The sequence below is a fragment of the Pseudophryne corroboree genome, chromosome 2, assembly GCF_028390025.1.
Source record: "Pseudophryne corroboree isolate aPseCor3 chromosome 2, aPseCor3.hap2, whole genome shotgun sequence".
Lineage (NCBI taxonomy): Eukaryota > Metazoa > Chordata > Amphibia > Anura > Myobatrachidae > Pseudophryne > Pseudophryne corroboree.
In genome coordinates this window covers 916,582,234-916,597,352 of record NC_086445.1, presented here as the reverse complement: position 1 = coordinate 916,597,352, position 15,119 = coordinate 916,582,234, and the positions used below count along the sequence as shown (strand labels likewise).

The 15,119-nt window shown below is 49.1% G+C and overlaps 1 protein-coding gene across 1 annotated transcript in view; it reads left to right on the top strand.

The window, feature by feature from the left end:
- The window catches only part of LOC135050030 (nuclear envelope pore membrane protein POM 121-like), a 212,763-nt gene extending 199,153 nt beyond the window's left edge, over nt 1-13,610 (top strand). Inside the window, exon 16 of the mRNA XM_063956129.1 lies at nt 12,497-13,610. Within this exon, the coding sequence (XP_063812199.1) occupies nt 12,497-12,594 (98 nt within the window). The 3' untranslated portion in view covers nt 12,595-13,610. The remainder of the gene's footprint in view (nt 1-12,496) is intronic.
- The last annotated feature ends 1,509 nt before the right edge of the window (nt 13,611-15,119 follow it).

Below are 15,119 nucleotides of genomic sequence, written 5' to 3'. Positions count from 1 at the left end.
TCAAAATCCTTCCTTATTGTGTACGCTCGTCCGGGCACAGTATCCTAACTGAGGCTTGGAGGAGGGTCATAGGGGGAGGAGCCAGTGCACACCAGTTAGTCCTAAAGCTTTCTTTAGATGTGCCCAGTCTCCTGCAGAGCCGCTATTCCCCATGGTCCTTACGGAGTCCCCAGCATCCACTACAGACTATGAGAAATAGAATTATCGGTAAGTAAATTCTTATTTTCTCTTACGTCCTAGAGGATGCTGGGGACCATATTAGTACCATGGGGTATAGACGGGTCCACCAGGAGCCATTGGCACTTTAAGAGTTTAATAGTGTGGGCTGGCTCCTCCCTCTATGCCAGTGACGTGCGGTGGGGTGAGGCAGGGTCTTTCCTGTCATACTTATGTTTAAACCAGAGTTTTGACTGCATAAAATATATGAAAAATACTGATAATTTGTTTGAAATATCTTCTTTGCATTATTCTAATAATTTTTATAGCCCAAACTCTGGAGTAAAAAGTCTATGGCAGGTGAAGCAGTGCCTCACCTGTGTATCCTTTCCACACATCTCTAATCAAAACTCACCAGATTTCCAGGAGTTTATACTGCTGCACCTGTGTATAAAGCCCACATGTACCCTTTGGCTAATATATTGCATGTAAATCTGGCTCTCGGGTTAGCCAGTGCCTCCTGAGCCATTTAGCTCACCGCACGTCCCTGCTCTATGCCCCTCCTACCAGACTCAGTTTAGAAAATGTGCCTGGAGGAGCTGGTCACCGCTAGGGGAGTCTCTACAGAGTTCTGTTGGTAAAGAGTATTTTTTTCTTCCTTTTCAGGTTTTTTTATTTTACAGGGAGGCTGTTGGAGACAGCCTCCCTGCAGCGTGGGACTGGTGGGGGGGAGCAGTGTCCGCCCCGCGGAGTCTTGAGCCACTGCTCCCGCTGACTGGACGCTGGCTCCAGAGGGGTCTGATCGCGCCCCGCTGCAGGGGAACGCTCGCCCCGGCAGCCAGCCGCCGCCCCCTCAGGAGCTGAAGAGTGGCGAGTGAGTCACTGTCCCCCCTTGCAAGCGGGAGGGGGGGGGGACAGTGTGAAGAGGGTGGCTACAGGGTCAGAAGCGCGGTCTTACCTGCACTCCTGGAAAGCTCAGCGGTACCTTGGTGCGGCGCTAGGAGGGAGCGCCCTGGGCCAGCTCCGGACCCTACACTGGTCGTTTCAGGCATGTCGGGGTTTGCGGATCCAGGTCAGCACAATCCTCCGGGCCAGTATAATCCTCATGTGAGTGGGTAGACAGTGACATTGAAGGGGGCGGAGCTTCTCCTCAGAGCAGAGCCAGCAGCATTCAGCGCCATTTTTCCTGCCTACAGTCACGGTTCACTGGATCCAGGTCCCTCCAGAGCTTTCTCCAGCAGTCTGTATAGTACCAGGTGGCTGTAGAAGGGAGGGGAGGCTGCTTAAAGGCTGTGTCACCTATTTCGGGACACAGTCAGCCCGGGGAAGGGACTCCCTTTACCTGAAAAGCGCTGTGTGTGGGTTGGCTCCAATCTCTGTGTCTCTCTGCCATTCTTGGGGGGGAAACTGTCTACATAATACCTTGTGTGTTTGTGGGGTGTTTGAGTGTGTGGGACAAAATGTCTAGGGACACGTTCATATGCTGCAGAGGATTTGTCTTCCCAGGAAGACTCCATTCCATGTAATCAGGATTGCACTGTTTTAGCGCAGATCCCTGCTATAGAGCCAGAATGGTTGGTCTCTCTGAGGGGGACTATTTCTCAGATATCTGATAGAGTTGCTAGGACTGAGCATGCCACTCAGGTCCTCCAGTCTTCTATGGTGGTATGGTCTGATTCTGCCTCCTCGGGGTCCCCTGCGGTACATTCTCATAAATGTGCACTTGCAATTTTGCAGGATGACACGGACACCGACTCTGATGCTGCAGACGGTGATGGGGATGTGTTGAGGGGGACGGCATCACTTGCCAAGGGGGTGCAGTTGATGATTAAGGCTGTTAGGGATGTTTTAAACATTTTGGACACAGCTCCGGAACTGGTGGAGGAGGCCTTCTTTACGGATAAGAAGACCCCCCTCACCTTCCCGGCATCCAAAGAATTGAATGCTATCTTTGAAAAGGCCTGGGAAACTCCGGAAAAGAAATTCCAGATTCCCAAGAGGGTCTTGGTGGCTTTTCCCTTCCCAGAGGAAGATAGGAAGAGATGGGAGTCCCGGCCGATAGTCGACGCCTCTGTATCCAGGCTGTCCAAGGAGGTGGTATTACTGGTCCTGGGATCTACCGCGTTAAAGGACCCGGCAGATCGCAAGGTGGATGGTATGCTAAAATCCATTTACACGGCTTCAGGGGCTATATTGCGGCCTACTATAGCCTGTGCTTGGATTGCTAAAGCTATTGCCAGGTGGTCAATCACTCTGCAGGAGTAATCAACTACGCTGGACAAAGGTGACGTTGATTTATTTTTACGTAATATTCAGGATTCTGCAGGGTTCCTGGTGGATTCCATTAAGGACCTGGGTTCCATGGCTGGGGGGATCTCCTCCATGTCCGTCTCGGCTCACAGAGGTCTCTGGCTGCGCAACTGGTCTGCGGATGCGGAATTCAGGAAGTGTGTGGAGGGCCTACCATACAAGGGTCAGGCTCTCTTTGGGGAGGCGCTGGATGCGTGGATTGCCTCGGCTACCGCGGGTAAGTCTCTCTTTTTCTCCCCTCAGCTGCACCGGCTACGAAGAAGCCTTTTACACCAGCCACGTCACAGTCCTTTCGGGCCGCGAGGTCTAGAAAGAACAAGTCTTCGAACACCTTCTTCAGAGGTGGTCATGCCAAGGGAAAGAAACCTGCTCCCGCAGGCTCCCAAGCCCAGAAGCCCGCTTCTGATACCCCTAAGTCCTCCGCATGACGGTGGACAGCTAGATCTGGAAGAAGGTCAGGTGGTGGCAAGACTCCGGCAGTTCATCCATGTCTGGGTGTCGTCTGGCCTGGACCCCTGTGTACTGGATATAATGTCCAGGGGGTACACACTGGAGTTTCAGGATCCCCCACCTCACCGTTTCTTCAAGTCAGGCTTGCCAGCTCTGCTGGCGGACAGAACAATTCTTCTGGAGGCCATCAGAAAATTGATGGTGTCAGAGGTCATTGTTCCAGTTCCACCTCAGCAGTGGAACAAGGGTTATTATTCGAAACTTTTTGTGGTACCAAAACCGGATGGTTCGGCACAGCCTATTCTAAACTTAAAGTCCTTGAACCCTTATCTCAGGAAGTTCAAATTCAAGATGGAATCTCTGAGAGCTGTCGTCTCAGGACTCACGGAGGGGGAGTTCCTGGTGTCACTGGACATCAAGGATGCTTAACTCCACATTCCCATTTGGTCGCCGCATCAGGCATATCTCCAGTTTGCACTGTTGGACAATCGCTATCGGATCCAGGCGCTGCCGTTTGGCCTCTCCACAGCACCAAGGATCTTCACCAAGGTAATGGCGGAGATGATGGTTCTCCTCCGCAAGCAAAGGGTGAACATAATTCCATATCTGGACGATCTCCTGATCAAGGCGTCGTTCAGGGAGAGGTTTTTTGCGATCCATCGCGCTCACGACACAGCTGCTCAGGAAGCACGGTTGGATCCTGAACCTTCCAAAGTCTCATCTGGAGCCGACCAGGAGGATGTCTTTCCTGGGAATTATCCTCAACATGGAAGTGCAGAGGGTTTTTCTCCCGGTGGAGAAGGCATTGGCGATTCAAGCAAGGGTCTGGGATGTCTTAAAACCTACCCGGGTATCGGTTCATCAATGCATCCATCTTCTGGGGAAGATGGTTGCCGCCTACGAGGCTCTGCAGTATGGCAGGTTTCATGCTCAACCTTTTCAGCTGGACCTATTGGACCAGTGGTCGGGCTCTCACCTACACATGCACAAGAGGATACGCCTGTCTCCGAAAGCCAGGATTTCACTCCTCTGGTGGCTACAACTTCCGCACCTTATGGAAGGTCGAAGGTTCGAAATTCAAGACTGGATCCTTTTAACCAAAGATGCAAGTCTAAGAGGTTGGGGAGCAGTCACTCTGGGGGAAACCTTTCAGGGAAGGTGGTCGAATCAAGAATCCCTTCTCCCAATAAACATCCTGGAGCTAAGGGCCGTGTACAACGCCCTTCTGCAAGCAGCACACCTTCTACAGGATCGGCCTGTTCAGGTGCAGTCGGACAACGTGACCACGATGGCCTACATAAACCGACAAGGCGGAACGAAGAGCAGGGCTGCCATGTCAGGTGTCAAGAATCCTCCTCTGGGCAGAAAGACACGCGGTGGTGATGTCGGCAATCTTTATTCCGGGAGTAGACAACTGGGAAGCAGACTTCCTCAGCCGCCACGATCTCCAACCGGGAGAGTGGGGCCTCCACCCGGAGGTGTTCGAGGAGGTAACCGGTTGGTGGGGGGTTCCTCACATAGACATGATGGCCTCCTGCCTCAACAAGAAGCTGGGGAGGTACTGTTCCAGGTCAAGAGACCCACAGGCGGTGGTGGTGGACACACTGGTAACACCGTGGGTGTTCAAGTCAGTGTATGTGTTCCCTCCACTTCCTCTGATACCAAAGGTTCTTCAGCTGGTGAGAAGAACAAAGGTTCTGGCAATCCTCATTGCTCCGGACTGGCCAAGGAGGGCTTGGTACGCGGATCTGCTGGATCTTCTGTTGGAGGATCCAAGGCCCTTACCCCTTCGGGAGGATCTGCTACTGCAGGGGCCGTTCGCTTATCAAGACTTACCACAGCTACGTTTGACGGCATGGCGGTTGAACGCCAGATCTTAGCTCGGAAAGGTATCCCGAGTGAGGTTATTCCTACCCTGATTCAGGCTAGAAAGGGGGTAACGTCTAAACATTACCATCGTATTTGGGAAAAATATGTTTCTTGGTGTGAATCCAAGAAATTTCCTGCGGTGGAATTTCAACTTGGACGTTTGCTCCTTTTCCTGCAAGCAGGTGTGGATATGGGCCTGAGATTGGGCTCCATCAAGGTCCAAATCTCTGCTTTGTCCATCTTCCAAAAACAATTGGCTGTCCTCCCTGAGGTTCAGACCTTTTTAAAAAGGGGTTCTGCACATCCAGCCTCCCTTTGTGGCGTCGACGGCTCCCTGGGATCTGGACTTGGTGTTGCAGTTCCTGCAAGCTGCTTGGTTTGAGCCTCTGCTGGAGGCTGACATCAAGTTTCTCACGTGGAAGGTGGTCACTTTGTTGGCCTTAGCTTCTGCTCGACGTGTGTGGGGGAATTGGGGGCTTTATCGTGGAAGAGTCCCTATCTGATCTTCCATGAAGATAGGGCGGAACTTATGACTCGTCCACAGTTCCTGCCTAAGGTTGTATCTGCTTTCCATATCAACCAGCCTATTGGGGTGCCAGTGGCTAATGACTCCTCAATTGTTCAAAGGCCTTGGATGTTGTGAGGGCTTTGAAGATTTATGTGAAGAGGACAGCTAGTCATCGAAAGACTGACTCCTTGTTTGGCCTCTATGATCCCAAGAAAATTGGGTGTCCTGCTTCTAAGCAGTCGATTTCACGCTGGATCAGGTTCACCATCCAGCATGCATATTCTGCGGCAGGATTGCCGTGTCCAAAATCTGTAAAGGCCCATAAAGGCCGTAAAGTGTTCTCTTCCTGGGCGGCTGCCCGGGGTGTCTCGGCTGTACAACTTTGCTGAGCTGCTACTTGGTCTGGGTCGAACACGTTTGCCAAGTTTTACAAGTTCGATACTTTGGCCTCTGATGACCTCAAGTTTGGTCAAGCAGTGTTGCAGGAGCCTCCGCGCTCTCCCTCCCGTACTGGGAGCTTTGGTACATCCCCATGGTACGAATATGGACCCCAGCATCCTCTAGGACGTAAGAGAAAATAGGATTTTAATTACCTGAACGGTAAATCCTTTTCTCGTAGTCCGTAGAGGATGCTGGGCGCCCGCCCAGCGCTTCGTTTTCCAGCATTGATTTTTATAGATCAGTACTGTCTGGTTCCTAGGTAAGTTCTGCGTTATTTACTGTTTCAGCTGTTGCTGAGTTGTTCCGGTATGTTGGCCGGATTTGCCTGTTGTGTGAGCTGGTATGAATCTTGCCACTATCTGTAATTCCTTCTCTCGAAATAGGTAGTCTCCGCGGGGACAGTTCGTAGACTGAGTCTGGTAGGAGGGGCATAGAGGGAGGAGCCAGCCCACACTATTAAACTCTTAAAGTGCCAATGGCTCCTGGTGGACCCATCTATACCCCATGGTACTAATATGGACCCCAGCATCCTCTACCGACTACAAGAAAAGGTTTTACCGTTCAGGTAATTTAAAATCCTATTTCTCTGACGTCCTAAGTGGATGCTGGGGACTCCGTCAGGACCATGGGGATTAGCGGCTCCGCAGGAGACGGGGCACAAAACTAAAGCTTTAGGATCAGGTGGTGTGTACTGGCTCCTCCCCCTATGACCCTCCTCCAAGCCCCAGTTAGGTTTTTGTGCCCGTCCGAGCAGGGTGCAATCTAGGTGGCTCTCTTAAGGAGCTGCTTAGAAAAAGTTTTTAGGTTTATTATTTTCAGTGAGTCCTGCTGGCAACAGGCTCACTGCATCGAGGGACTTAGGGGAGAGAAGTTCAACTCACCTGCGTGCAGGATGGATTGGCTTCTTAGGCTACTGGACACCATTAGCTCCAGAGGGAGTCGGAACACAGGTCTCACCCTGGGGTTCGTCCCGGAGCCGCGCCGCCGACCCCCCTTGCAGATGCTGAAGATTGAAGGTCCAGAAACCGGCGGCAGAAGGCTCTTCAGTCTTCTTGAAGGTAGCGCACAGCACTGCAGCTGTGCGCCATTGTTTGTCACACACTTCTCACCAACGGTCACGGAGGGTGCAGGGCGCTGCTGGGGGCGCCCTGGGCAGCAATGTAAATACCTTTTATGGCTAAAAAATACATCACATATAGCCCTTGAGGCTATATGGATGTATTTAACCCCTGCCAGATATTACAAACTACGGGAGAAAAGGCAGCCGGAATAGGGGGCGGGGCTTATTCTCCTCAGCACACAGCGCCATTTTCCTGCTCAGCTCCGCTGTGAGGAAGGCTCCCAGGACTCTCCCCTGCACTGCACTACAGAAACAGGGTAAAACAGAGAGGGGGGGCACTTTTTATGGCGATATTTTATATATTTAAGCTGCTATAAGGATACAACACTTATATAAGGTTGTTCCCATATATATTATAGCGCTTGGGTGTGTGCTGGCAAACTCTCCCTCTGTCTCCCCAAAGGGCTAGTGGGGTCCTGTCTTCGATAAGAGCATTCCCTGTGTGTCTGCTGTGTGTCGGTACGTGTGTGTCGACATGTATGAGGACGATGTTGGTGTGGAGGCAGAGCAATTGCCGGTAATGGTGATGTCACCCCCCAGGGAGTCGACACCGGAATGGATGGCTTTGTTTATGGAATTACGTGATAATGTCAGCACATTACAAAAATCAGTTGACGACATGAGACGGCCGGAAAACCAGTTGGTACCTGCCCAGGCGTCTCAGACACCGTCAGGGGCTGTAAAACGCCCTCTACCTCAGTCGGTCGACACAGACCCAGACACGGACACTGAATCTAGTGTCGACGGTGAAGAAACAAACGTATTTTCAAGTAGAGCCACACGTTATATGATCACGGCAATGAAGGAGGCTTTGCATATCTCTGATACTGCAAGTACCACAAAAAGGGGTATTATGTGGGGGGTGAAAAACCTACCTGTAGTTTTTCCTGAATCGGAGGAATTGAATGATGTATGTGATGAAGCGTGGGTTAACCCAGATAGAAAAGTGCTAATTTCAAAAAAGTTATTGGCATTATACCCTTTCCCGCCAGAGGTTAGGGCGCGCTGGGAAACACCCCCTAGGGTGGATAAGGCGCTCACACGCTTATCAAAACAAGTGGCGTTACCGTCTCCTGATACGGCCGCCCTCAAGGATCCAGCTGATAGGAGGCTGGAAACTACCCTAAAGAGTATATACACACATACTGGTGTTATACTGCGACCAGCCATCGCCTCAGCCTGGATGTGCAGTGCTGGGGTGGTCTGGTCGGATTCCCTGACTGAAAATATTGATACCCTGGATAGGGACAGTATTTTATTGACTATAGAGCAATTAAAGGATGCTTTTCTTTATATGCGAGATGCTCAGAGGGATATTTGCACTCTGGCATCGAGAGTAAGTGCGATGTCCATATCTGCCAGAAGAAGTTTATGGACGCGACAGTGGTCAGGTGATGCGGATTCCAAACGACATATGGAAGTATTGCCGTATAAAGGGGAAGAATTATTTGGCGTAGGTCTATCGGATCTGGTGGCCACGGCAACTGCCGGAAAATCCACCTTTTTACCTCAGACCCCCTCCCAACAGAAAAAGACACCGTCTTTTCAGCCGCAGTCCTTTCGGTCCTATAAGAACAAGAGGGCAAAAGGACAGTCATATCTGCCCCGGGGCAGAGGAAGGGGTAAGAGAGGGCAGCAAGCAGCCCCTGCCCAGGAACAGAAGCCCTCTCAGGGTTCTGCAAAGCCCTCAGCATGACGCTGGGGCTGTACAAGCGGACTCAGGAGCGGTGGGGGGTCGACTCAGGAATTTCAGCGCACAGTGGGCTTGCTCACAGGTGGACCCTTGGATCCTGCAGGTAGTATCTCAGGGTTACAGGTTGGAATTCGAGAAGTCTCCCCCTCGCCGGTTCCTAAAGTCTGCTTTGCCAACGTCTCCCTCAGACAGGGCGACGGTATTGGAAGCCATTCACAAGCTGTTTTCTCAGCAGGTGATAGTCAAGGTACCCCTCCTACAACAGGGAAAGGGGTATTACTCCACGCTATTTGTGGTACCGAAGCCGGACGGCTCGGTAAGACCTATTCTAAATCTGAAATCTTTGAACCTGTACATACAAAAATTCAAGTTCAAGATGGAATCACTCAGAGCAGTGATAGCGAATCTGGAATAAGGGGACTTTATAGTGCCCCTGGACATAAAGGATGCTTACCTGCATGTCCCAATTTGCCCTTCACATCAAGGGTACCTCAGGTTCGTAGTGCAAAACTGTCATTATCAGTTTCAGACGCTGCCGTTTGGATTGTCCACGGCACCTCGGGTCTTTACCAAGGTAATGGCCGAAATGATGATTCTTCTGCGAAGAAGAGGCGTATTAATTATCCCTTACTTGGACGATCTCCTGATAAGGGCAAGGTCCAGAGAACAGCTGGAGGACGGAGTAGCACTAACCCAAGTAGTGCTGCAACAACACGGGTGGATTCTGAATTTTCTAAAATTTCAGTTGACCCCGACAACACGTCTGCTGTTCCTGGGAATGATTCTGGACACGGTTCAGAAAAAGGTGTTTCTTCCGGAGGAGAAAGCCAAGGAGTTATCCGAACTTGTCAGGAACCTCCTAAAACCAGGAAAAGTGTCTGTGCATCAATGCACAAGAGTCCTGGGAAAGATGGTGGCTTCTTACGAAGCAATTCCATTCGGCAGATTCCACGCACGAACTTTTCAGTGGGATCTGCTGGACAAATGGTCCGGATCGCATCTGCAGATGCATCAGCGGATAACCTTATCGCCACGGACAAGGGTGTCTCTTCTGTGGTGGTTGCAGAGTGCTCATCTGTTAGAGGGCCGCAGATTCGGCATACAGGACTGGGTCCTGGTGACCACGGATGCCAGTCTGAGAGGCTGGGGAGCGGTCACACAGGGAAGAAACTTCCAGGGAGTATGGTCAAGCCTGGAGATGTCTCTTCATATAAATATACTGGAGCTAAGAGCAATTTACAATGCTCTAAGCCTGGCAAAACCCCTGCTTCAGGGTCAGCCGGTGTTGATCCAGTCGGACAACATCACGGCAGTCGCCCACGTAAACAGACAGGGCGGCACAAGAAGCAGGAGAGCAATGGCAGAAGCTGCAAGGATCCTTCGCTGGGCGGAAGATCATGTGATAGCACTGTCAGCAGTGTTCATTCCGGGAGTAGACAACTGGGAAGCAGACTTCCTCAGCAGACACGATCTACACCCGGGAGAGTGGGGACTTCATCCAGAAGTCTTCCACATGATTGTGAACCGTTGGGAAAAACCAAAGGTGGATATGATGGCGTCTCGCCTCAACAAAAAACTGGACAGGTATTGCGCCAGGTCAAGAGACCCTCAGGCAATAGCTGTGGACGCTCTGGTAACACCGTGGGTGTACCAGTCAGTGTGTGTGTTTCCTCCTCTGCCTCTCATACCCAAAGTACTGAGAATTATACGGCAAAGGGGAGTAAGAACGATACTCGTGGCTCCGGATTGGCCAAGAAGAACTGGGTACCCGGAACTTCAGGAGATGCTCACGGAAAATCCGTGGCCTCTACCTCTAAGACGGGACCTGATTCAGCAGGGACCGTGTCTATTCCAAGACTTACCGCGGCTGCGTTTGACGGCATGGCGGTTGAACGCCGAATTCTAAAGGAAAAAGGCATTCCAGAAGAGGTCATTCCTACACTGGTTAAAGCCAGGAAGGAGGTGACTGCACAACATTATCACCGCATTTGGAGAAAATATGTTGCGTGGTGTGAGGCCAGGAAGGCCCCCACGGAGGAATTTCAACTGGGTCGATTCCTACATTTCCTGCAAACAGGATTGTCTATGGGCCTCAAATTGGGGTCCATTAAGGTTCAAATTTCGGCCCTGTCGATTTTCTTCCAGAAAGAATTGGCTTCAGTTCCTGAAGTCCAGACTTTTGTAAAAGGAGTACTACATATACAGCCCCCGGTTGTGCCCCCAGTGGCTCCGTGGGACCTGAATGTAGTTTTGGATTTTCTCAAATCCCATTGGTTTGAGCCACTCAAATCGGTGGATTTGAAATATCTTACATGGAAAGTAACCATGCTACTGGCCCTGGCTTCAGCCAGGAGAGTATCAGAATTGGCGGCTTTATCGTATAAGAGCCCATATCTGATTTTCCATTCGGACAGGGCAGAACTGCGGACGCGTCCTCAGTTTCTGCCTAAGGTGGTGTCAGCGTTTCACCTGAACCAGCCTATTGTGGTGCCTGCGGCTACTAGCGATTTGGAAGATTCCAAGTTGCTGGACGTTGTCAGGGCATTGAAAATATACATTTCAAGGACGGCTGGAGTCAGAAAATCTGACTCGCTGTTTATACTGTATGCACCCAACAAGCTCGGTGCTCCTGCTTCTAAGCAGACGATTGCTCGTTGGATTTGTAGCACAATTCAACTTGCACATTACACAGCCTAAATCTGTCAAGGCCCATTCCACAAGGAAGGTGGGCTCATCCTGGGCGGCTGCCCGAGGGGTCTCGGCATTACAACTCTGCCGAGCAGCTACGTGGTCGGGGGAGAACACGTTTGTAAAATTCTACAAATTTGATACCCTGGCTAAAGAGGACCTGGAGTTCTCTCATTCGGTGCTGCAGAGTCATCCGCACTCTCCCGCCCGTTTGGGAGCTTTGGTATAATCCCCATGGTCCTGACGGAGTCCCCAGCATCCACTTAGGACGTCAGAGAAAATAAGATTTTACTTACCGATAAATCTATTTCTCGTAGTCCGTAGTGGATGCTGGGCGCCCATCCCAAGTGCGGATTGTCTGCAATAATTGTACATAGTTATTGTTACAAAAAAATCGGGTTGTTATTTGTTGTGAGCCGTCTGTTCAGAGGCTCCTACGTTTGTCATACTGTTAACTGGGTTTAGATCACAAGTTATACGGTGTGATTGGTGTGGCTGGTATGAGTCTTACCCGGGATTCAATATCCTTCCTTATTGTGTACGCTCGTCCGGGCACAGTATCCTAACTGAGGCTTGGAGGAGGGTCATAGGGGGAGGAGCCAGTACACACCACCTGATCCTAAAGCTTTAGTTTTGTGCCCTGTCTCCTGCGGAGCCGCTAATCCCCATGGTCCTGACTGAGTCCCCAGCATCCACTACGGACTACGAGAAATAGATTTATCGGTAAGTAAAATCTTATTTTTTAACCACTTGCCTGGCCTGGTCGCATCAGATGCGACCATGCCTGCAAGTGCTTTATCTGACCTGATCGCACAGGATACGACCAGTCAGATAAACTGTGTTCGCAGCGGCAGGGAAGGGAAACTTCCCTCCGCTGCTGCCTCCCTGCACACTCCTCTACTGATTGCCGTGCTGCCGATCACTGCTGATCGGTCAGCACGGCAGGATGCCCCCCTCCAGTGGCTGCAGCCACTGGGGAGTGTAAAGTAACCATCCCAAACTACCCTCAATATCATTTTGGATAGAGTTAAATTCATGTTCTTCACCTAATTCACTCATAAAAAAGCCCAACAATTTCAGATCGCTTTTTGGCTAAATAAATCGTCAGTTAAGTGGTTAAAGAGCGATCATACATATTGCGGTGCTCGCAAGTAGTAAATCCCCTCCGCACAACCCAAAGCAAAGCTTTGATTTTCTTTTACTGCTAATTTTTTTAGTATGTATACGACCGTATTAAAGTGCATTGTCTTTTCTCTTCAAGGCCAAGCAGCTCCTGGCTTCTCTATCGGTCTGACATCATCTAGACATTCAGCCACACGGCAGCGAACAACGAGACGTCAGCACCCAAGAAAGAAATAGTTTTTTGTTTTTTATAATTGTTCTTTTTCTTGGATTTAAATGTACATGGAATGAGGCCAAAATATGGTGACTGGGAAAACCAGACTTCTGTTTCTTGGGCTCTTTAAAATACTCTGTACGACTGGTTGTACTTTTGGTTTTTGTTTATTATTGGTCAGTCTATTTGCAGTGCCTTTCGGTTTGCCTGCCTCCTTAGTGTCTTTTAATGTTCCTTTTGGTAACTGTGACACTCCAGCTTACTGAAGATCCATGAATGAGTTCAGAGTTGGGAAGTGCCTAGAAAATGAAGACTGCTGTAGTGTTAGGTCTCTGAAGATCATAATGGATGTTTGCCCCCCCCCCCCCAAAAAAAAAAAAAAAATCTCTGCATACTGTCACAATGGACTAGAAAATCTTTGAACAGCCTCGCTGACTTGCCGACTGGTGCACTATCAACTTTTTGTTTTAATTCAAACAGGTTGCCTAACAAGGTGATATCAGGTTTTCCACCTGAAGATTGCTCACGGTCGATGGCTTGCAGTAAACTGAAGATGTACTAGAGGGCTTTTATTTAATCTAACATGGTGATGTGATTCAGTAGTTCTGAAAGCTGTTGTATATTTGATAATCCGAAAAATGTAGGCTGTAAAGTATTAGGACTGGGACTGAACAGTCCTTTTATCACCCCTTTCGTGCAGACTGTAAGTTAATGATCAGGTAAGGTCTTAAATTATGACTGGCTCTGTGTCAGGTTTTTTTCTGTGTTGTGAAACAAAATACTTGTTAGCTACCTCTAAGGGGAAGAGTGGGAATGACATGTTGCAATGAGACTGGTGTGTGTCTGGTAGAGTATTGCTCCCCTTTTTTGATGCTTGGGATGTATGAATTTTCATCAAGTGAATGCACTTGCCACATGTGTTTTTTTTTTTTTTCAGTATTTTTTTGTTTTTATATATATTGATTTTAAAGTTGAAGCAAATATAACGAAATTAGAATAAATTGTACATAGAAAATAAAACCTTTTACCAGCAGAACAATGTGTGGTCTCATTTCTATTAAACAAAAAAAAAAAATATTGAACCGCAAATGGAGAGTTACGTAATATGCACATCAAGAATAAAGCAAAATGCATCATCACAGTACTAGATGAAGATATTTCCTGACAGGTCAAAAGTATGAATTGCTGTCTTATTTATTTTTGTATTTGTAAAAAAAAAAAAAGAGGGGAGGGGTAGTAGACGATACAACTACACAAAGAGAAATGTAGAGAAAAGTATGAAGGGACCACATTGTCATATCTCACCCTAACAACTCAAAACGGATAGCTGACAACAAAAAATAAATACATTTGGGATCCTGCCAGTCAATGCAGATGCCAGTCAAAATGCAGATGCCGGAATTCTGACAGTATTCATAATGCCGACACCGGCGTCTCTAATAGGGTCACAAACCTGGCGCCAGAATTCTGACCCCCAGGATCCCAAACAAGCGTCAGCCGACAAGGCTGCGGCCAGGGGAAGGGGGGGATATGTTGCCAGCAAGGAGGGTTAGGGGGCCATTGGCGAAATGTAAGTACAGGTTGAGTATCCCTTATCCAAAATGCTTGGGACCAGAGGTATTTTGGATATCGGATTTTTCCGTATTTTGGAATAATTGCATACCATAATGAGATCATGGTGATGGGACCTAAATCTAAGCACAGAATGCATTTATGTTTCATATACACCTTATACATACAGCCTGAAGGTCATTTAATACAATATTTTTTATAATTTTGTGTATTAAACAAAGTTTGTGTACATTGAGCCATCAAAAAACAAAGGTTTCACTATTTCACTCTCACACAATAAATTTCGTATTTCGGAATATTTGGATATGGGATACTCAACCTGTATACTTACCTCTCCCTGTTAGGATTCTGCACGTTGGGATGCAGTAGTCCTGTATCATGACCACAGGCATCCCAAACGCCGGCATTTTGATCCCAACCCTTCAATTCAAGAGCTTTTTAGAGGGAGAATCAGGTTATGAAATCAGTTTTAGGAGGAACCACTGAGTATGTTTGAAGACCTTCCATATATTTGTCTGCATTTGAGAAGGTTAACGTCCTAGAGGATGCTGGGGTCCACTACAGTACCATGGGGTATGGACTGTTCCGCAGGAGCCATGGGCACTTTAAGACTTTTCAAGGGTGTGAACTGGCTCCTCCCTCTATGTCCCTCCTTCAGATCTCAGTTTTAGAAATGTGCCCAGGCAGACTGGATGCACTCCAGAGGAGCTCTACTGAGTTTCTCTGAAAAGACTTCTGTTTAGGTTTTAATTTTCAGGGAGAACTGCTGGCAACAGTCTCCCTGCTTCGTGGGACTGAGGGGGCAGAAGTAGGAACCAACTTCCTAAAGAGTTTCATGGCTCTGCTTCTGGCTGACAGGACACCATTAGCTCCTGAAGGGAACTGAATGCTAGCCATGCCTAGATGCTCACTCCCACAGCACGCCGTCACCCCCCTCACAGAGCCAGAAGACAGATCTTCAATCGAGAAAGTGACG